General features: G+C 39.6%; 1 protein-coding gene across 4 annotated transcripts in view; it reads left to right on the top strand.

The window, feature by feature from the left end:
• Positions 1–22897, top strand: part of EPHA4 (EPH receptor A4) — a 149547-nt gene that overhangs the window by 104251 nt on the left and 22399 nt on the right. For all 4 annotated transcript variants that reach the window (XM_025404570.1, XM_025404571.1, XM_025404569.1 and 1 more), the window contains 3 exons: positions 13898–14022; positions 15165–15324; positions 16281–16392. In XM_025404570.1, coding sequence (XP_025260355.1) covers positions 13898–14022; positions 15165–15324; positions 16281–16392 — 397 coding nt within the window. The remainder of the gene's footprint in view (positions 1–13897; positions 14023–15164; positions 15325–16280; positions 16393–22897) is intronic.

Below are 22897 nucleotides of genomic sequence, written 5' to 3'. Positions count from 1 at the left end.
TAGGAAACTTTTTAGGAGAATGCTTTTGGAGATTTGAAAATTCTTGGAGCTAACATCATCTCATTTCTCTCCATTTACAGTAGGAACAGGGTTATTATTAAGGCTTATGATAAAGGTTCTTATTGTTTTGTTTTATATTAGAAGCAAGGAGAACAACTTTAGCAGAACCTTACCCTCTGAAAGTATCATTTTGTAGCCACGAGCAGTGGACAGAAATTTTAAGAAGCATATATTGTGTTTACGGCCTTCATTTGTACACTCCAGTGCAGAACAGTCAACTAATTCAGGTGTGGCTCTAAGAGGCTGGCAATATATTTAAGAAATCCTCGTATCATGTAAAGATGTATTGTTTGGGGAGAAATATCAATGAGAAGCCCTTTCAATCTCACCGTAAACTCTTCAAGGATTCGCCTTAACTGTACGTGTTTGTTGGAGGGTAGCATTTTCTCTTTCCCTCCACTTCTTTTTCCTCTTCCTATTTCAGAAAACACAAAAAATAACTTCCATTAACTTCCTCCATAGTGTGCAGGAGCCTTGCTCCAGTGTCTTTCTTAGACATCACGCTGTAAAACTATTTCTAGGTGAGATGCAATCCTGATAAGCTCCTCCAGGATATAGGAATGGACTAAATACTGACTTACGTGGGCGGAGCCGGTTATGCTGAATTTCACACTTCAGCAAATTGTGTTCATGAGGGAGGTCCCTGTGAGATGCTGTGAACCCCCTGGTTTTCTCTCTTTCTTTTCTTTAAAAAAACAAAAACAAAAAACAGGTCCTAAAACAGTAATGGCTTTCCTAGTACATTATTTGTTGTTTCTTATGACTACAAAAGTCGTCTTGAATTCTCAAGCACAGATCCGGTTGAAGATATCTATTGACCTTAATAACATTTTAAAATTTAATAGCTCAGTTGTTTCTGCCTCATTCTTATAATGCCTATAGATATTTAAACTATCTAGCACATAGAACTTAGTTTCTGGCTGATACTCTAAAAATAAAAAGTAAAAATACAATTCTAGGGTTGCAGATTTCCAAGCTTAAAACCTCTTCTCCTAAATGATTATCCTGTTCCTAACCTGTATCATAGCCTTTAAGAAAATTGCCAAAAAGACAGATTTTCAAATATGAGGGCTGCAAGAATATAATTTCATGGCCACATTTTCAGAGAGCATACCGTGCGGTGACCATTTGTGTAGGATGCGTTCTGAAAATGTTCCGACTGTAATTTAACCCAAAGGTCTTTATCCCACTTCTTTCCACTCACCAGGTGCTTCCTTACACTTGTCTACATAGCAAGCAAGAAACAGGGCAGGAAAGATTTGGCCATATATAAAGCAGAGGTTCCCTGAGGTGATACTAAAACCCACCTTCTCAGCATTCTATGGATCATGAATATTGTCCTCAGAATATTTTGATCCCCTATGTTTGGAACTTCCCCAGACTTCCATGCAGCAGAACCAAACTGGCAATAAGAAAGATGAGGAGTCTCGGAACTTCACCCCAGTGGCCTTCTTCCTGTTTCTCTCTCGCTGTCTCTTTCTCTTTCTGTCTCTCTCCCCTGCTTGTAACATTCTAGTTTACTGTCCGTGATCATCACTTCTCAGCCCCTAGACATTGTGCTTTAAGCCAAGCAACATTTGGACTTGGAAGAATTCCAAATAGCACAGAACACATTGATTTGCAACTGAGTTTTTACCACCATGGCTATCTGGCCTTGTTAGGAATCATTGGTAGCCTATAATTTCATGCTATGATTTATACTTTGTCAAATATTTTTCATTTTTTCCTCTGTTCTGCCTATGTGTTTTAAGTGCAACAAGAGAAAGAAATAGAAGTTGCTAAAAAATAATTTCTTAGGTCTAAAGGACAGTGACTGGTAACAATGCTAAAGAGCATCTTTCTTCAATTTATGGTCACCATGCCATTTTTTTGAGCAGCTCACGTGATCTTTTTAAATGATGATTAAAAAACTAGGTATCCCATTCCAACAGTATATCTGATGGAGAATTGGATGGCTTGGAAGATGACTAATGGGACTCTGGACCTTTCTGTCTTTAGGTCACCTCCTTGAATGGGGACTATATCATAAGTGGTCCAAGGCCCGGCCATTTGGCAGCCATAGAATGACTATGTTAATGGAATTGGTCTCAGTCCAGGTCTTAGTCGACAGGTGTTCATATCATAAGTGACATTTATTGACTTCCAACTCTTTCAACTTGGAAGACAGTGGACCACCACTGAGATAGTGATGAGGACGGAGTAATTTATAATATATTCAGGCTCCATTGAAAGCCAAGGAATTCAGCCCCTTGAGCTGGCACCTTGCAAATATTGTACTTGTCTCATGGGTTCCGTTAGCTTGAGAAATAAAAAATAGAAATCTAATTTAAAAAGATTTCTAATAACTCAGAATAGCTAATGTTGGTTTCCTCTGAGGTCATATGAGCCTCTCGTGTTGGTGCGTTTCTCTTCATTGTGTATTGTAGTGATTAGATATTGGCTATGAAAATTATTACTTTTATTTGTTTGTGTGTTTGGGGGTTGATTATCTAGTCACTTATTTATAACAAAAGCTGTAAATGATACTCTTTGACAGAGTTAAATAAGGCTATCTTCAAGTCCTTGTGAAATGGAAATTGATGAAAAAGTAACACTGAGTCCCTTTTATCAACATAAATTTCAAAACATGGAATTCAGAAGGATTCATCCAACACATACTCTTTTCTATTATCTGGTTTAATATTCTTCATTCATTCACTCTAATCAGGTTCATGACCTGAAGATGATTTGGCCCGAGTTGGAAGAGATCGTTAGTATTACTAGTGTATTAATATTTTGCCCATTGATGTTTTCTGGGTTCATCCACTGACTTTTTTTTTTTTTTAACTTCACAGATGATTTGGATTTCCCTATAACAAGTGGCAAAGCCACAACACTTCTGAATTAGTTATCACACTTAAAAAGTCAAGATGACAACAACCATAGTGGATCTATTTATTGAAGCAGACAGGCTCTTTTAGCAGAATGATCAATGTCTTACCTCTTTCTGAAAGGCTTTTCAGAGGTAGGAAATCATCAAGCATCTGATATAAAGTAATGAACCAGGTTTCTGACTGGTCAAGTTTCAGGAGCAGGCTTTTAAGTATTTCTGCCTGTAAATGTAGAAATCTGAGTGTGAAAAGTAAAGGCAACAGCAAAGATTTACTGGGTGCATCTATCATCATGGCTTTTAGAGTCTTTGTGATTAATACCTGTTTAATTGGGGACTGAGCTAGATTCTTTGGATGTCAGAAAGCTAAATGTTACAGCATTGTCTCGCGGGTTCCTAACACAGCAGGACGATTAGCAGCTGTCTGAGTAACAAAGAGAACCTGAAGCCTGCAGCATAGCTTTTTATTTTCCAGACTTGGAATGCTTGAAGCTCCCTGGTGGAGTTGACAGCAAAAGGAACAGAAGCCTTGATTCACAACAGCTAATCCTTTCCTTTCTCTTTTCTGTATTCTGCTCAGTAAAAATGAACCTTTTCCTTACCTTGTTCTCCATATTCCATATTAATTTTGGAGAGCATTTTTTGCTGTTTGTTTGTTTAAAAAATAATTTTTTTGAGCTTTTTTTCTCTGATCTTCCCTAGGAAGTGATTGGAGGGCATTGTAGGTCATGGAGGCCTCCATTTGGTGAGGGCTCACATCCTGTGTAACCAAGTTACACATAAAATAATTTTAACTAAGAGTGGAAACGCTAGATAACTTTCAACACCACATTAAGACCCAGTGAGAAGATTCATCTCACTTGAAGCATTCAGAGAAAAAAAATATATATTTATTGTTGTTGTTGTTGCTAGCTTCACCCCATTTTCTTACCTTAAAACAATTATCTTGCTCAGGCAAATTCTTCTAAATTGCCTTCCAGTGGAAAGATTGTTTTCCTGTTTGCCTCAAACTGGCATTCTTACTTATAACAGGAAACACACACATTGAATCCTGCCATGTTTCTGTTGGCAAGTGTTGAGCTATCCTTGTCAGAACCTGCCAACAAATTTCTTAGTAAGCAATAGAAAGTAAAACAAGCAGCTCCCAGACGAAACATAGGATACACTTGAACTGCAGCAAACACACTTGGGTGCCCCTGAGGTTAATTCCCTGTTACTTCTGGTGGACACAGGCCTTGGTTTCCAGTTGAGCTGTTACCCACTTACAATTTTATAACTGATCCTATGACTGTACCTGTAATAATGCTAATTCAAGACACTAGCTAACTTAAAAAAGTAAAACAGACATTTAAGTAATGCATTTTATTTACTACGAAGAGCAAGGATTGCTGTATGTTTCAGCGTAATGATTAAAAAGTTGCAAAAGCTCTAATTTGCAAAACCTTACATCTTTCATGACATCTTTAGGGCTTAACCCAGGAGGTATACTAAATGTTGTGTATGGATCTTTCTAGTAATAAGTATGATACTTCCTTTTTAATACTCCTAACATTTGTGTTTGTTTTATACCTTTCTATTGTGAAATATACACATATGGAAAAGTGAGCAAGACTCGAATGTATAGTCATTGAATTATAGCAAGGTAAACACCTATGTGACCATCACCCAGGCCAAGGAACAGAACAATAGAACATTGCCAGTCTTCCAGAAGCTTGTCTTGTATCCTTACCCCTTCCCTAATTCCAAAGACTTACTATTTTATTTGGTAATTGAATTTGTTTTGTTTTATTCTTGCCTCAGCTCTTTAGGTTAGTTCAAATGTGAATTCATTCTGCACCAAAAGTTTTAAGCTTTGTCTGTGAGCAGGGATCGTATCTAACTTACCCCTGCGTTTCTGAGAGCCCGCAATGTACATAGATACCCCTGTACCTAACAGAGCAGACTTTAGAAAGATTTACTCTGTTGCTGCTGCCACTACTGCTGTGGGAAAACAGTCACTTAAACCTTCAAGTCTCCTATTTCTTACCAGAGAAAGGAGGGGCAGAGACCAGCCACTTTCTATAGATCAGTGGTTGAGAATGAGGGCTCTAGGACCAGACTTTTGAATTATGACCACATATAAGCCATAACTTGGAGCAAGTTATTCAAACTCTCCGTACCTTATCTTCCTGATCTATAAAATGAGGATAATAATGGTACCTGTCTCACAGAGTTTTTGTGAGGTTTACATGAATTAACTCCTGCAAGAGATTTAGAACAATGCTCAGCACATCATAATTACTCAATAAATGCTAGTTTAGTGTGTGTGTTATTACAGACATGTGGCGTAGAGGGAGGATCACATACTTTTGAGCCAGGTGAACTTGAGTTTTAAATCTCATTTTACAGCTTCGGTCAAATTATTTAATTTCTTTGTGCCTGAGTTTCCAAATCTGAAATGTAAGGGTGATCATTATAACTACTTCAGAGAGTTGTAGGGATGAAATGATGTCAGGTGTGCGTGTATGTGCACGTGCCTTGCCCAGGAGTTTACTGGCATCTGATTTGCTCCTTTCCCCGTTCTTTATCTTGTGGCAATTCAAAGGGCCTACCTAAGTCTTCATCTGCTTAAGCAGTTAATAATGCAGTGAAAACTAAATTAACTCTTTTCTACAAAGAAAACTCAACTAAACCATTCTGAGAACCCCACTGTCTTTTCCCATTTAGCATTAACACAAGATCAGCTGAATCTTTTGGCCCAGTGTTTTGCGATTCTGCCGATTTCATTCCCTGTTAGAAGACTGGTGCCCGTGATTTTGTCCCTGGGAAGCCACGCGGCCTCTGTCACTGACTTTGCTGACCTCGGGGCAGCGCGCTCCAGTTTCTCACAAATGGGTGGATATCTGCTCATCGTGCATGACCAGGAGCTGGAGTTTCCAGGAGGGAACCCAAAGGCCTTTCAGGAGGCTGCAAAACCACAGACCAATCTTCCGTGGGCCACAGTACTTCTATAGTTTATCTGAGTTAGTTGTGATACGCAAATACCTCTTTTTTGCCAAAAGGCTCCACTTCACTTGAATGACTACCTGTTTTAACCCCAAATGCCAGTTCAATGGGTTATTGCAATAGAAAATTATTTCTTGCTGAAATTGCATCCAGTCGGTGGTGATGAGGGGTTGTTGGGTGTAGAGCTTCCAAGATGGGCCTGGGGCATTAACCTCCCTCTGGCTTGTGGGTTCAAGAAAATGGAGAGTCACAGGGAGCTATTTATGGGTCAGATCTAGAAGAGGAGAAATCACTTCAACCCACATTCCATTACCCCAAACTCAGCCACATGAACTACCTTAGATACAAAGGAATCTAGGAAGGTAGTCTTTGGCTGGGAAGCTCTATCTAGAAGGGAAGGGATCTCACAGTTTTGGATGCCTTAGCCGAAGAGGCCAACTCAACACCTTCAACTTCCTTATGCAAACAATTAATGTGAAGTCTAAGAATAGCATCACATTCTATCATTTAAAATCTAACCAATAGCTCTCTGTAAAGGATTTGTCGAAAATAATCTGTTGCCCGTCTCTCTGGCACAAAGAAAATGACATGCCGTCCCATCTATCTGGGAAATAAAAAAGGCTTGCAAAATTTTCATCTTCTATTAAACCAAAAGTAAAAACCGAATCACAGACTTTGCAAAGTCTTACTCTGGAATCATTTATTTCAAGTATTTACAGTGCTCCAAAATCAGACTCTTAAAATCATTGGCAGCGTGGGTCAACTGTATCCTTCAGTAAATGTTGCTGAAGGATAATGTGGCTGTGCACTGCTTTATTTCCTAATATGTGTTTAAAATAGACTCTGCTCTGACCTTGGAAATCACTTTATGGAAAAAATGCATCTCTCATACATTCTAACCTTAAGCTTAATAAATATGAATACTTCCACATCTAAATATAAATGAATTTCATTGAATTCACAGTCTTCTAAAGATTTTGGCTGAAAATTTGGTTCTATGGTTTTCTTTTGTCAAATAAGGGAAAAAATCCTATATCGATTTTGGAATAATCAAGTTTTTTTTCTATACCTTTTGCAGGTTTGCTTTAGAAACAGTTTCACTTTTTGACTATGAGAAACTGTGCTTGTGTGGATGCATGATGTAGCAACTAAAAGCTGGCGGGGGTGGGGTGGAGCTGACTTTTCACTTTGATGATGCATCCAGTGAGGGTGGTTGGGGATTTTAATGATTTTACCTAAAAGATAGCAGAGGAGTTGACCCAGCTGATTGAATGCACTGCAAACAAAATCATGTATATGTGAAAGCACTTTGTAAACTATTGTACTATAAAATGATGTAATGATAATAGTAAGAGAAAGAACGTATACATATTGCTGAGTTATGTTTGATGCCATCGGTATTGCCTAGCTTGAGAGGAGAAATCCTTCTCTCCATCTGGAGTGTAGAAGAAAACAATTAATGTTAGCACCAGAGCTCCTAGCATCTCCGAGACGCAAAACCCTTAATCACAAGGATATCATTAGTGCTCTGAAGCATTTAATGTTGATGCTTGACAGCATTTTAAAATGCACAAACCTTCGATAAGGAGCAAATCAGTGCTGGGGTGTTGAATTGAGAAAGAAATGGGAACAAAATCACCTTAAGCTCCAAGTAATTAAATTTAAATATGCTATTTGCATCAAGCAGAGATATGTATAAATGGTGGGTTTATATTTTTCTATCAATGAAAGACCCCCTGAGTAAATATCATCTATTTAAATCCAGATCCTGGGGAGGGGAAAGGTAACCCTGCTGTGGTTAAGAAGCCATCTCTCCTCCAAACACTGGCCATTGCGTACCGCTGATATCCATGGCTTCAGGTGTCTTGACTTTCATAAAGGGCTGTTTTCACTCTCCCTTGCCCACAGGCTGGAGACCTTTCATTGCATCTGTTTATTTCCTGGCTCACCCTCTGCACCCTCTAATTTGAACCAGTAATGAAATGCAGTCTGCGTACTTCAGCTGTTTTCTTTTTCCTCCCAAGTTCCCCTCAAAGTGTTTTTAATTCATTGCTTGTGATACTGGACTCAAGAAAACAATTTTTAGCTCAGGAACCATGTGAAGCTTTCTTCTCTTTCTTTTCTCCATATCTCCTCTTCTCTTCTCCATCCCATTTGGGTGTCACAAGTACCAAACTGCTGCAGTAAAATGACTTGTAGGTGTTTAATGGCAAGTCATTGAGGAAGTGAATACAAGAAAATTGCAGCATTCACATGAGTGGGGAGCAAGGAGAACTGCTGAGCTTTGAACCAAAGAAAGTTAAATTTACCATTTTCTTAAAGGCAGCCACCCCTGTTTGACATCAAAGCATCTCCTGTAATTTCTCCTTGTGAAATGCACCACTGTTAGAGAGTCATGATAGAGCCCCTAATCTGTGCTGTTTCTGTTTATCAAAAACACACACAGAGATAAAACCCACATGTACCTTCTGAACGCATTGTGGTCTGCTCTCAAACCAAATGTAACCACAGGTACACAGCAAATGGGGGTTCTATTTAGAACGCATTCTCAGTTTCTCAGGGATTTGTAGAACTGTGGATACAACATTCTTTGGAAGTGAAATTTATCTTGGAGCTCTATTAGAAAGCTCAGATCTTTCAACTGGAAAGCTTTGGTAAATTTTTCCTTTCATCCTCTTTTGGTTTTTTATTCATCATTTTAAAAAAATAGTATTTTGCTACAATTTCGCTTGTGTCCATTGGGTATGTGGATAAACAGAGTCTGTTCCCAATAATCCTGCTTGCTTACACTAAGACTGCAAAGGGCTCTCCACCCTATTAACCCCATGTTTCAACTTTATATCCGTTGGTGGCTGTTGCATATGTAGTAACTAATGGCTTCTGCTGGCAGTGACTGACTTTGCCCTAGTCCATCTTTGGAGGCTTATGATCCTTTTGGATTTAGTATTATGACTTGGGAGTCTTACCACCACTCCACCTTGGCAGTTAGGAAGTCGGGAGAACTATTTGCATATGCCCTACAGATACAGAGAAGAAATGTGGAGCAAATTGTCAACACCTTCCTCAGCCTAAAGAGCAGAACCTCAAAATGCTGTCTGGAACAGGTGCAGTGATGCCTAGTTTTAATGTTAACTTACATTTGAATGACATTTTACAGGCTGTGTGTTTGAAAAATGTTCAGAAGCATCGCACAGACCTTAGAAACAGAGACTCCATTTATAATTAGAGTTGTCATTTGCTTCACCCCAATTGTCAATATCTCAGTTAACCTAAATAGTACAACCAACCCCACAAAAGGTCTTCTGAAACAGGTGCAGATGGAAAGTTGTTTTAAGGATGGCTTACTTCTGGTACTTTATGTTTAGAAAATTTTTGCTGTCTACAGTAAAGATTTTTTTAGAGGAATTTTAATATGTAAAAATTTGACAAATTTGTTGAGCACCATTGAATGCATGTGTCACCATGATTTGTAAGTTAAAAAGAACAAGAAATGAGAGACATGTTTTGGGTTGAAAACTGCTGAAATCTCCTTGTGAGTAATAAAAAAATGAAGGTCTCAGGATAGGTACCTTAGACCAGCAAAATTGACATCTATGAGTCATTGGAGATTTTGCTGTAAAGGTTTGAAAATTAAGGACTCCATTGAATTAAATCACACATCTTTTTTAAAGGGCTACCCTTTCGGAGTGCTTGCCTTGTGATTTTTACATCATCATCTTTCTTTAACCATACTACTGTCAACTGACATGACCAGCTCTCATTGCTATGTGTCATGACTAAATTCCAGCCATTAAAGAATGCCTGCATTTGTCCGGAGGCACAAAACTGTCCTTAAAACAAGAACCTCCTTTATGAAAGAAATCCGTGGGTAGATAGGAATGCTTTTCAATCTATGACGCATCTCTTTCTTGTAGTGAGAATGTGTTCATCGGCCCCCCAGCTTCTTCCTGGCTTTGCTTCTGACACTCAGCAGGTGTATTGAGTGTCTACAGATAGAATGTGTGAGAAAGTGTCCCCTACTTAACTCCTCTCCATCACCCATGAGAGAACTTGAATAAGAAGAGGGGCAGTAGGAATTGTCTCCTCTTAAATTCTTGAAAAATGGGTCCTCTGACTTGACATTGGAAAGTGTTTTCTACGTAAGACTATTATAAAAATTTCCCAAACCTTCTTCTAGTTAAGAAGAGGCAAAAGTATTTGGTAGTACTTAGTCTGATACCAAGAATTGTTTTTTATCTGGCCATGCTTACCCATTCCCCGTCTTGGCCTTGCTCCATAGGTGCTCATTAAGTATGTGTCTAGTGGCTGAGTTGATGGTGAGGAAGAACCTTGTCTCTACGAGATTTCAGAATGTAAATCAAAGAACTGAGTGGCCACTGATAATCTTTTTTTTCTGCTTGGTCTTTTTGTAGTGACCAAATTTTCTACTATAATTAGAAGCTCTCTTTTGAACTTAGGCATTGATTGGTCAAAGCTCTTATTGAACTATATATTTAAGGGTGGGATGGACAATCTTTTTAAAAAAAAACTCTATTATCTCCTCTTCTAATTCTGTAAGCAAAGGGCAGAGCCCTGGAATATTGCAAATCAGGATTCAAGACCTTTCGGTTGGGCATGGTTTACCAAAGTGTGGAAACATACCAATGGTGGCATCAGAGATGATTTTCGGGAACACACTGATGAGATGTTATATAATACTGAATTGCCCTGTGTACAATGTAGTTCATTTTCAATTCTTTCTCAGTAATTCTGAGTACTCCAAGGTCAGAATCTCAAGTCGGTGCCCAGATATCCTTTGCTTCTCCAGCGCTGGCTAATCTCCATTTTTAACAATCCTTGGAGAAGTAAGAGTGTCCAGCAAACATTGATAACATTGTTTCATTTACATGCAATGTTCATTTTTATGGTTACTTGACATTAATTTCAACTGATTACAGGGTTTCATTGATACCAGTAAATGAGAAATTTCTTTTTAAATACAACTGTTGAAGTTAAAGATACTGCATTTATTAAAGAAAATATTACTTAAATCATCTTACAAGCTGCAGAGGGATGTGGCAGCAAATGTGTGGCGTGGAAGTCTGATGCTTGGGAAACACCGCGGTAGGGGAAAATTGCAAAATGTCATTGGGAAATACCTCATCTAGGGAAATGACCCACAGGCAGGCACACACAGTAGGGTGATGCCTTCCAGATGTAAAGTTGAAGCCTGTTTTGGAAATGGGGTAGAAAAGGTGAGGGAAAAGCCCATATGTGGCTTATGATGTAGAGAACATTCAAGCTGCCTCCTTTCCAAAGTGGCAGTATGGCAAAGCCCAGATTTTCTCAAACTCCTTCTTACTAGAGAAGATAAGCTCTCCACAGGTGGAAAATGACTGGCATCTTATACTTCAATGCAGTTGTATATTTCAGGTACATTTCCCAACCTCACTTGTTCATGGATTGCTTGTGTCATTGTGCCCTGATAACATGCTCTTCTGAAGAACATCTGATCAATAAAGAATTTGGACTTTACAGCCATACAACATAATGCTCTTTGTGAATTCGATCTATGTATTCTGCTTTTCCTTGGTTGCATTTATTTGTCTAGTAGGTACAAAAGACAAATGTCAACTCAGCAGTTTTCTGGCTGTCCTCAGCCTAGCATTCTATTTTCATTCAGTCCTTCATTCTTGCTTGCATTTCACTTTCAATATCTCCTTATTCTCCATTTTTATGGCAGCTGTATCAAGGTACACTCTGTTGGTTTATTTTCACATGTATGCGTATCAGCTTCCCAAGCAGGGCTGCATTAGAAATACTCTATGAGTTAACATGATTATATTGCCAACTCCCTGCGTGAGATTTTTTGAGCACCCTAGTTGAGTCCATATTCCCTTTGAATGGTCACAGGAACACTGCTGCTCAAACTTCTAAAATAGAAATCAAGCTCATTTCCCATATGCAGCAGTTTAATGATAACCCAACCAGAGAGAAGCTGTCTTAGTTCATCAGTACATTCCAAGGGCAGGCAGGCAATTCTTTCCCAAGGAATCTGTCGATTATCAGGATCTGACCCAGACCGTTTCCGAGAAAAAGTTCATTTTATAATTTTATGATTTTTCTCCCTCCCACTTGCTTTCTAGTGACCTCACTTTTCTGTTTCATTTCTCAATCCTGAACATGAGAGTTTAAAGAGCGCCTTTTGTGGAGTGTATGCTACAGTGGTCTGTTAGGCAATGTATTTATTACCTGGAGTGAAATGACTTTCCACAGCCAGGCAGTTTTCTTAGCCTTCTTGCTACCTCTATATTTTTCAGAGTCACTTTTTGCATTTTGTTGGACAATGGCTTTGTGTCAGCCAGGAAAGACAGAGAAAACGTGAGCGTGTGTGTATGTGTGTGTGTGTGTGTGCCTGTGTGTGTGTTGGGAGAAGGGAGCCTTAATGAATGTAATGAGCACATTTCCGTTGTTCATTTTCCTCAGATGTTCAGTGGCTTCCATATGTCTGCCACTGCAGCTTTGTTCACTGGGTTTGGTATTACTAACCTTGGCATTGCCTTTGATGGAGGACATGTGTATCTACTGTATCTTTCTCTTGTGTTTTTGCCCGAGATGCAATCTGGAATAGCTTTGGGACTGAGAGATAGGAAAAAAAAAATAGGGGTGTGTGTGTGTGTGTATGTGTGTGTGTGCGTGTGTGCGTGTATGCCTGTTACCATCCTAGTAGAGATCCCAGGCTGTCAAATAATCCCCTCCAGAAGACAGTCTCTACTGTACTGGATTCAGCTGGAAAACTCCCTTGTTTGACTATGGTGCGTCTGCTTGGTTTCCCTGCCATCAGTACACCCGTCAGACATGCTCAAGCAGGTTTGAAGCTTTTCCCATACCATTTTCAGTGACAATGTATTTTACTTTTTATCTTTGTTCTTTGGAGTTAGGGGTTGGCAGTCATACGCATGTATTGTAAAAGGGCAGGAGGATGACCCAGCACTAATTTATTCTTCCTCAGTGGCCAGTTTTTGACATTTGTTTCCCCAGTTTGGGAACAAAAGAATATATACATTGGAGTTAGGGAGCTCTCTAATCTCTGGCTCTCCAGGGCAGCTTTGTTAGATAAGATTAAGGATTTCATGAATGCTTTCCCTTCTCCCTGGAGATTGCGCATGGGTACCAGCCATTGTCAGTGTCAGCAGAGCCTGATAACGGCTGGCTGGAGATGCGACCACCACAGTGGAGAAGTGAGCATCAGGCAGCCTGGGTGTATAAATCTCAAGTGGGCCCTCCTTCCACCCCATAACACACCCGCTAGAGGGCTGCCTTTGTGTCCTTCGCAGTGGAAAGAGCAGGCAAAGGCAACATGTCAGCTCTCGTAAAATAGCTGCAAAATGCCACGTGTGTTCAGAGAGACCAACACTGCTTGATTTGTATTCATTATTTACATGGTTGCGTTCAGACTGAACTCTTACTGTAATTAAGCAGTACTTTTATTTATATTGGAAAGTATGTAAATTGTTTGCCCTTTGGCATTCCCTACAATACTTATGGAAGACTTGTACATTCTCTTGCTCATATGAAATTAAAGTCCAGTAAGATGGCACTCATAATACTGGGAGGTAGGATTAGATGTAGCTTTACCGAGCTTACAATGAGGTCTTCCAAAGGCTGTCATGGCTTACAAAAGGTTAAAAACAAGACAGCCTTCTCTGTAGCTACAGCCTTTTATGAGAAATGTTTCTACATGCTGTGGAAATGGTACTACAAGCCTATGAGCCCACCAGGCTTTTACTTCAGAGATTCTCTTTTTAAGACAAACACATACAAAAATATACTGGAGAGAAGGATAAAAATGGTATGATTTTATACTGAAGAGTAAAATGATCAAGGGGAAGACAAGACAATCTTTCACACTTTTCTTAAATAACATGAAATTATTTCTGGATACCACCAAAACCACTTCTTTTCCTAAAGAAAATGTCCTTTGTCTTTTGTTTTTTCTAACAGCACCATCATCCATTGCTTTGGTCCAGGCTAAAGAAGTCACAAGATACAGTGTGGCACTGGCTTGGTTGGAACCAGATCGGCCCAATGGTGTAATCCTGGAATATGAAGTCAAGTATTATGAGAAGGTATTACTTGAGTGAACAATACTGCTTCCTTCCTTCCTTCCTTCCTTCCTTCCTTCCTTCCCTCCCTCCCTCCCTCCCTCCCTTCCTTCATTCCTTCTTTGTTTTCTTCTTTCCTTCTTTCCTTTCTCCCTCCCTCCCTCCTTCTTTTCTTCCTTCTTTCCTCAACTCCTTCCCATCCTCCTTTGCTCCCTCCCTTCTGTTTAAGTGTTAGCCAGTTGTAAGTCATGGAATACCAGTGAATCCCTGATCAAATGCATTTTGCTTCCCAATTAAGTACGATTATGAAATTTATCATTTACTTAGTTATCCTGAAAAGCAGAAAATAACAATAATAATAATAATACATTGTATTGTAATATAACTATATCTTTACAATCTAGTAATGGAAATCAAGATAGCTAAGAAGTTCTAATCTGTGAACCTTATATCAGGGAGAGTGACTCATAACAGTTGAAATAATGATCTGTTTAAGTAGATCACTGCTATTCAGAATAAAGATGTGGGTTTTGATGACTTTTAATAGAAAGTCAGGGAAGGAAGATCACATTCTTCAGCCTCTTAAAGTTATAGAAAGGCATTATTTTTACAAATAACTTGTCTCTCTTAAAGGACAGAATTTTGAAGAGAGCTATTTGCATTCGAGGTTGTCTAGAAAATGAACAATTGTCTTCTTTTTCTTTTTAAAGATAATCACTTATTGGCTGTCTTATTAAAAGTAGAAAAGGGACAGGATTTTTCCACTGAAACCATGTTACAACACATTTTACATTTTCTAGACAGAAAATGGAAAAAGACAAGGGACCTTCTCACAGTTATTTCTTTTAAATTGCTGGGTGTGGAGCTAGAAAAGCCACCAACCATCATTTAATGTTCCTTTCAAAAAAAAAAAAAAGAGTAGGAGGAAAGATCTGGATATGGTCAGCATCAATAACAGTCATACCTGAATTCCGCATTTCTTTCAACAAGTAAGAAGTAACAATAGTACTTATAACATCCAAGAGAATATGGGCTCCAGAGAGTGTATTCATCTCCATTCACTTTCAGCTTCTGAGTCGACTGGCTTGACTCCTTTAATATTGCACCTAGAGTAAGTAGGAGATTTATTTTGCTACCTTCCCCAATTTTATCTTCCCATGATGTAGGATCAGAATGAGCGAAGCTATCGTATAGTTCGGACAGCTGCCAGGAACACAGATATCAAAGGCCTGAACCCTCTCACTTCCTATGTTTTCCACGTGCGAGCCAGGACAGCAGCTGGCTATGGAGACTTCAGTGAGCCCTTGGAGGTCACAACCAACACAGGTAACAAGGACCACCCGGACTCAGTCACTTCTGAGGCTATTTTTATAATACAGGTGAATCCCATTACAGTGAAATCTAAGGACTTGTCTATATTTTTTTGTTAGGCAGACATTTTGCTGCAATGAACATGGCTTGAAATAAGTTAGCCAATGTCTGTAACTTAGAAAACTTCATGTGATTTAGAGAAAGGCATTTTCGAAGTACTATCTGATTTGTCTTTTCCTATGAATGAAAAATGTTGCCTCTTTTTCTCTTGTTTTGAGCCTTCTATAAACCATGAAAAATGGGATTACTAAACTGACAAATTGAGGGTTGCATAGCTACCCAACATTAATATAGGGAATTTTCTCCCTGAGACGATTAAAGACAGCACCACAAATATTTTTCCCTACTTATTTCTAAGAATCATTTAAATCAAGTCAGATAAGCTTTTTTTTTTAAAGACCCTTTGAACAAACATATCAAATCTTTAACCATTGTGAGTTGGATTGACTGGTTGACTAAATTTAAAGTGCTTAAGAGGGGCGTACCCGTGAACAAGCAGTTGGTGTAAGATACCTCCATCCCCAGTAATTAATGAACCCAAATTGGACGTATTTGATAAAAAGATGATAGGGCAGAATTTTTGACTTCAAGAAAGAAACTTTGTTCACAAATTATTAAATAAGAATAAAAAGCAGAAGAGAAAGTAGAGTTGAATCTGAAAGGGATTGACATCTTTTGAAATTATCCAGCAAGGGTACAAGGAGGAAGTGGCTTTTGAACTAGGCAAAAAGAGGCAGGTTTTTGATAGCTCTGGGGGAAGGAGGTACATTCAAAACTGCTGCCCTTTCTGAAATGTTCAAGTGTCTTTCTCTCTCCAAGTGGCTTCAGAACATTGAAAACTGTGACCCATTCAGAAGTTCTGCCTCCTAAGACTTTCCCAAAGGTGACCCTTATGTAATTGTCATTCCCAGTGCCTTCCCGGATCATTGGAGATGGGGCCAACTCCACAGTCCTTCTGGTCTCTGTCTCAGGCAGTGTGGTGCTGGTGGTAATTCTCATTGCAGCTTTTGTCATCAGCCGGAGGTAAGCACTGAAGCCGCTCACTGTGCAGCCCCCACCCACCTTCCCAGTGTTTATGATGGTTTTTTTTCTCCTCCACACAAAGCTAAGGCTTTTGATTGCATCATAAACATGACATCTGCATCCCAAGCTTCCTCCTTGTTGCTTTGATCTTCCCACACCCCCACTAAAGCTGCTAGCTGTACCCTGGTGGCAGGCTGAGAGGTCCGGAAGGACCCAGCTAATTGTAGGAAACAAAGCTGAAGAGCAAGCCAGTGGGAGATTTCTAGATACTTTAAGCTGCCAGGTGTTACGTTTATCCCTCTCTTAAGCCTGGACTCACTGCCAAAGGCAAGAAAAAGCCCTATAAAACTTGGGCCCCAATATTGAGCTCTGTCATTTGCCAGCTACTACTACGTAAACCTTTTTGAGTATTTCTATTCTGTAAAATAGAGATAATTATTATCTGCCTCAAAGAGTTATTGACAGTAGAATTTTGATATGCAAAATAGATAATACAGCACACAGGAAGTGCTTCAACATGATTTTGGTTAACAGTAATGGTCACTAAAGCAAAGAAATGGGTACTGCACATTCAGTCTTCCCCCAGGAAAGGCCATCAGCATTTCCAGAGAATCAATGGATTTCCAGAGATTATCCCTTGAGCAAATCGTGGGCATGACATTGCTCTTGGAAATGAACCTAAAACATCTGAGTCCTTATCGCCTAAGTACTTACAATCTGACTTGTTACTTAAAAAATAATCTAAAAAGGAGAGAGAAATAGCAACAGATTAGCAGCATCTTCTTTTGAACCAGTTTTTCTTACTCTTTTCGTCTCCATTTACTGACTCCTGTCGCCTGCCTAGAGGCTCCAGAGGAGTGGTCATTGATATGTGCCATGCACCTGGGCCTTCTTTGTCTTTTATGTGTAAGAATCTGCCTCTTCCCTGATCTGCATCCCCATATACCATCAACTGTTTCACAAGATAGGGCTGTTGGTGAAAAAAAGGGCTAAACCTGGGGATGTCAAAAGGATCCTCTTAAACGTAAAGCTTTTCATTTTCCAGAAGAGGGAAGTAGTCCTAGGAAAGATGTAATTCTTGCCCAAGGTCGTCACATTGCCATAGTGGTAGGCTGAGCTACTACTGGCCCCACCAGTAGCTGTGCTTGGCTCTCAGGCCAGTATCTGTTGCATTATCCCTCTCTGCCTACTGATGATCTCACCAATGTCATAGCAATGCCTTTGGCTATTTCCACTGGCCTGGGCAAGCCACTATGCTTTTACTTTCCTCTGATATACATTATAATTAGAGTGATGACCATATAATCTAGTTTGCCTGGATAGTCCCAGTTGGTGCTTGTATTTCTTTTCTTTTATTATTATTATTTTTTTTCTGAGACGGAGTCTTGCTCTGTCGCCTAGGCTGGAAGTGCAGTGGCATGATCTTGGGTCACTGCAACTTCTGCCTCCTGGGTTCAATCAATTCTTCTGTCTCACCCTCCTGAGTAGCTGGAATTACAGGCACCTGCCACCACACCTGGCAGCTAATTTTTGTATTTTTAGTAGAGACAGGTTTCACCACGTTGGCCATGTTGGTCTCAAACTCCTGACCTCAAGTGATCTGCCTGCCTCAGCCTCCCAAAGTGCTAGAATTACAGGCATGAGCCACCGTGCGTGGCTATGTATTTCTTAATATCATGCCCCCACCCTCACTCTCCAAAGTGTCCTGGTATACAGGGGCCAATTATGTTCACTCTAATATAACACAGTATAGAACAACACATTCTGTACAGGCATCTATTTTACATTGTGTTCATTGCTTTTGATGCAAAATCTATGTTGGATTAGAGTGATGAGTCAAATCTTGAGATGTTAAATCCACAATAAATTCTCATTTCTGTTTCTTTAATATACACACATACAAAAACATATAGACACTGGCATGCCTACTATATTCTAAATAGCAGTATATCTTGGCCTTCAGAAACTTAAGGTTGACCTGCATAGAATTTGAATTCCCACTGTTCTTTCCTTCCCTGGTATTTGATTTTGAAAGCCAATCAAGATGGCTCTCTTTCTTGTACATTGCCATTTAGTTTTGTATATGTACACATGCTGTGCATATAACCACCGGGAAATGTATGCATTAGTATATATCCATCTGATGGTGGGAAGCAAGGAGCATGTCGGGGAGTGTATAGGAATTACATGTGCTTTTTTTACTTTATACTTACATATTTCTGTGTCTGAAATTTTCACAGTATCCAGAAATAATCTTCATTAGAAAATAAAGATGTTTAATGGTTTAAAAACAGATACAATTCATTAAATACCTCCACTTCTAAAAATATTTGATAAAAATTCAGCACCATAGGATGCTCAGAGCACTTCTCTGCAGAAAGTAGGTGTTGACCTTGTGTCTTGACCATCTCTTTGACTTTACTGGAAACATTCTCTAGTTGTAGTCCAGCTTTGCTTTACATTTACTTTGCTTTTTTGTTTTTTGGTATAAGTGGCCCTGAGTACAGCAGTCAAACTGGAGTAATGAGAAATAAGTTACCTCATTATGAGTTGCCTTTGGATGTTCTACTTAAAACATTGGCTTTGATGAAAAGAAAGGAAAAACACGTGAACATGTAATCGGGGAGACAAGTTTATTAAAAACCATGACTACGGAAAATAGCATCCTTAAGCCTGATGACTTAATTTCCTCTCTGCCTTTATTGATCACTTTATTACATAAGGCAGGATTGATAGCAGGATGCATCGGATTTCCAATTATGAGTCCCCACCTTAGAGAACTGAGCCTGTCGAGTTACCTAGCGATGATTCCTGTCCCTTCTCCCCCATTAAAAAAGAATGTCACTTCCCAAGGCTGATAAACAGTGCTTGGTGATTGGTCCTCAATGGATCACTTTTTAGAAAATGAAATGTCAACCCCTTGCCCTCATATTGATTCTTCTTTAGTGTCGGCCGTAAAGCTGTCATGGGAAAGGCCGCCTGGAGCCAGGTAGCTGACAGGTTTGCAGTGGCTCATGCACACTCAGCCAATTCTTCTCCTCACGTAGGTTGTCTGCTGTGTTATCTTGGACTATAAATGTTTAAATGGGACAAGAACAGGTGAACAGGGAGGAGACAGGTAGTAGGGACGAAAGCCTGGCCCAGGCTTTTCGTGAGAGGACAAATGAAAGGTAGTACATGGTACTGGCGAAATAATCTTGCCAGACTTCAGCCAGTAGTATGAGAAAGCAAAAGATTAAGCACCCTAGCCTATAAAATCGGAGTCATGTCCTTTAACGATGGGGCTGCTTTGTGCTTCTTAGAATCACCGAATGTTTGTGCCGGAAATGATGCTACAGACAGATCTGTTGCGGGGTCCTCTTGAAGTGACTCCCATTCTGCTGATGGCATGCAAGATTTCTCAGGAAGTCGACGGACAGAAACTCACGTAGTGAGAAAAGTTTCAATCCTTCTGATGACCTCAGAGAGAAAATCGGCTTGGTGCTCGTTTGTCATTTAAGAAAGAGGAAGCAGCCTCAGGCCCACAGTTGATATCCTGCAGGATTTTTTTTATAGCAATTGTTTCATTTATTTCATTGTACACATCCAGCCTAGAGAAGCCTGAGCCTAAGGCAAGCCAGAATAATCTACGCTTTTTTCAGTGATATCTACTTTTTTCTTTTGGCCAACTGGAACATGTAAGCATTTAGGGATTGCGGTGAAAGAATCAAACTACTAAATTTATAAAATACCTAAAATGAGATGTGATACTAAGCACATTGATTTAGCTATATTGTATATTTTTACCACCCACATTTATGTTAAGCAACTTAATTTTATATTTTCTGTAGGCATCTTTTTGATCTGTGTCTTTCTCATCACTCAAGATATAATTTCAGAATTCTTTCAGCTTTCCAGAGCACATAATTGTACTTGTTATCTAGGTTATTTTAAGACACAACCCTTCTTGTACCTATGTGATACTGTCCCTATAAATTTTATTTCAAACCACAAACAAATCTCTATTTGTACATTCTCTAGCAGCAAGTCACCATTTCCACATTTATATATTTATATATTTGTGATCTCCACAACATAACCACTTTTCTATATTGTTTTTTTAAAGTGATCTTTAAAAGGACTGTTAACAATGACATCCTAAAATACAAATATAAGGTCGTAACCTCCAGGACCAATGACTGAATCTATGTTAAATTTCTCTGATACCCTCTTCCCTTTTATAGTAATGATTTCATCAAGTTATCTTCAAAAGCATCACAAACTAGTATTAATTCAGATTGTTTTAGGGTAGTGTTTTTTCCAAAACAGTATTACAGTATTTATTTGTTTATTGAGACAGTCTCACTCTGTCACCCAGGCTGGCGTGCAATAGCGCAATCTCAGCTCACTGCGACCTCTGCCTCATGGGTTCAAGTGATTCTCATGCCTCAGCCTCATGAGTAGCTGGGATTACAGGCATGTACTACCACACCCAGCTAATTTTTGTATTTTTAGTAGAGACGGGGTTTCACCATGTTGGCCAGGCTGGTCTCAAACCCCTGACCTCAGGTGATCTGCCCACCTCGGCCTCCCAAAGTGCTGGGATTACAGGCGTGAGCCACCACACCTGGCCCCAAAGCAGTATTTTATTATTCAGATGCGAAAAAACAATTTTAAGAAAGGACTAGAATACAAGAACAGCCCCTATTTCTTAAAGGACAACTTGGTAGTGAGGGAAAGTCTTACTGATAACCAGACACATGCTGTTTTTATGCTAACCTTCTAATGATTGCTAGTGACACTGGGTTTCCATTTATGTTAGGGTTATAAAGTACCCACTTTACCTGGATAAGGAAAAAGAAGTGAATTGATTTTAAGAAAAAACTGAAGTGGTTATGACAAAATTTATTTATGTATTAGGTACTGGAGGCCTAAAGAGACTAAACAAATAAGCGAAGGTCACATGGCGAGTTAGTTGCTGATCAGGACAGGAATTCAGCTCTTGTAACTTCCAATACTGGGGTAGATATGTTATTTTAATATCTTCTTGACTGACAAAGTTGACCTACATAAAAACACTGACATTGGCACTTCTATGGAACCAAAGCTTCAAGAGTCTGCTAGTGATGTTGGTAAGATTTGTAATCTGTGAATTAATGTGCAAGTCTATTACACAATATAAAGTCAGAGTTTACAAGTTAATTTTCTCCTCCTATTGAAGGTTAAGGTTTTCCACTTCGGAGCTAAGAGTTCACGTAATGCTAAAAGAGTTATTGTTCAGCCTGTGCTACCACACCCGGCTAATTTTTGTATTTTTGGTAGAGATGGGGTTTCACCATGTTGGCCAGGCTGGTGGCGAACCCCTGACCTCAGGTGGTACGCCTGGGCCCTAATTTCCTTCCCTGGAGTATTATGATCATGTGAAAATGAAAACACTTAAGTGTTGGCCTAATTCAGCTCTGAGGAAGTCATGTAAATGCACACAACTGGCGGTAGATGATACCTTGGGATCATTTCTAAACAACTTGTGTGCAACCATTTCAACATGCTCCTCGTGAACAGCATTTAGACATCATTTGGTGCAAGAACAATGACAGCTTAAAGAAGGGGAAAAAGAAGAATGGCTTCTGTGAATCTTCATGGGTGATGCTGTTCAGTGCTGGAAAGGGACCTCCTGGAGCCATGCTAGTTACATTGCTTTATCTTTAATATGCACTTTAGCTGAATACATTACTTACCTTTTGCTAATTAGTTTTGGAACAGTGAACCACATCAGTCAAATCTGTCCACTTGACCAGAAAAGTTAGTAATTTAGTAAAAGCACGGTTTATGCTGGGCCCCTGCCTTGCTCCCCCTCTCTATTTTGTTTGCTTTATTGGATACTTAAGGTGCCAGGACCAGCACGTTGGTTGAGAGGACTCACGCTGTTCTGCAACAATGTCTGTTAATACCCTTATTACCGTGTCCCTTGGACTGCAGGAGGGCTTAGTTCACACTCTTTCAAAGTTTCACCTGCAGCGTGCGTCCTTTTCTCCAACTCCTATGGCTGAAAGGGTCCATGTTTCCTTCTGGAGCATTTGCTAATAAAACACTCCACTCCTCCCAATTTTAATCAGCTTGTCCACGTCTCTATAATTAGAAAACCTTCAACAAAGTTTTCCTGCTGCCATTCAGGTGATCAGCCTCTGATGTCAGTTTCGAGTTAGGACTTCTTCAGGCAGTGTGGCTTCCTGAAGGCTGGCCGCCCCAATGGGGAACTTCAAGGGGCTTCCTTTCCTGGGATGATAATGGGCCACATTGTCCTACCCTGAGCCAAGGCAAAAGGGCCATCAGGTGTTAAAGGTAGAACAGGACACAGGCATTTTCGTTTTCCAGATATTTTTAAAAAGCAAACAGACTACTGTTAGCCTTTGAACAGTAATCCTTGGTTTTTTTTTTTTTCAGCCATTTCCTGCAGTCTTAAGGTTCCTCTCCTCCAAATAACACTCCACGTAAAAAATTCTCGTTTAAAAACACACCTTCACCA

Source organism: Theropithecus gelada, chromosome 12, assembly GCF_003255815.1.
Source record: "Theropithecus gelada isolate Dixy chromosome 12, Tgel_1.0, whole genome shotgun sequence".
Classification (NCBI taxonomy): domain Eukaryota; kingdom Metazoa; phylum Chordata; class Mammalia; order Primates; family Cercopithecidae; genus Theropithecus; species Theropithecus gelada.
This window is presented reverse-complemented; position numbering and strand designations above follow the sequence as displayed.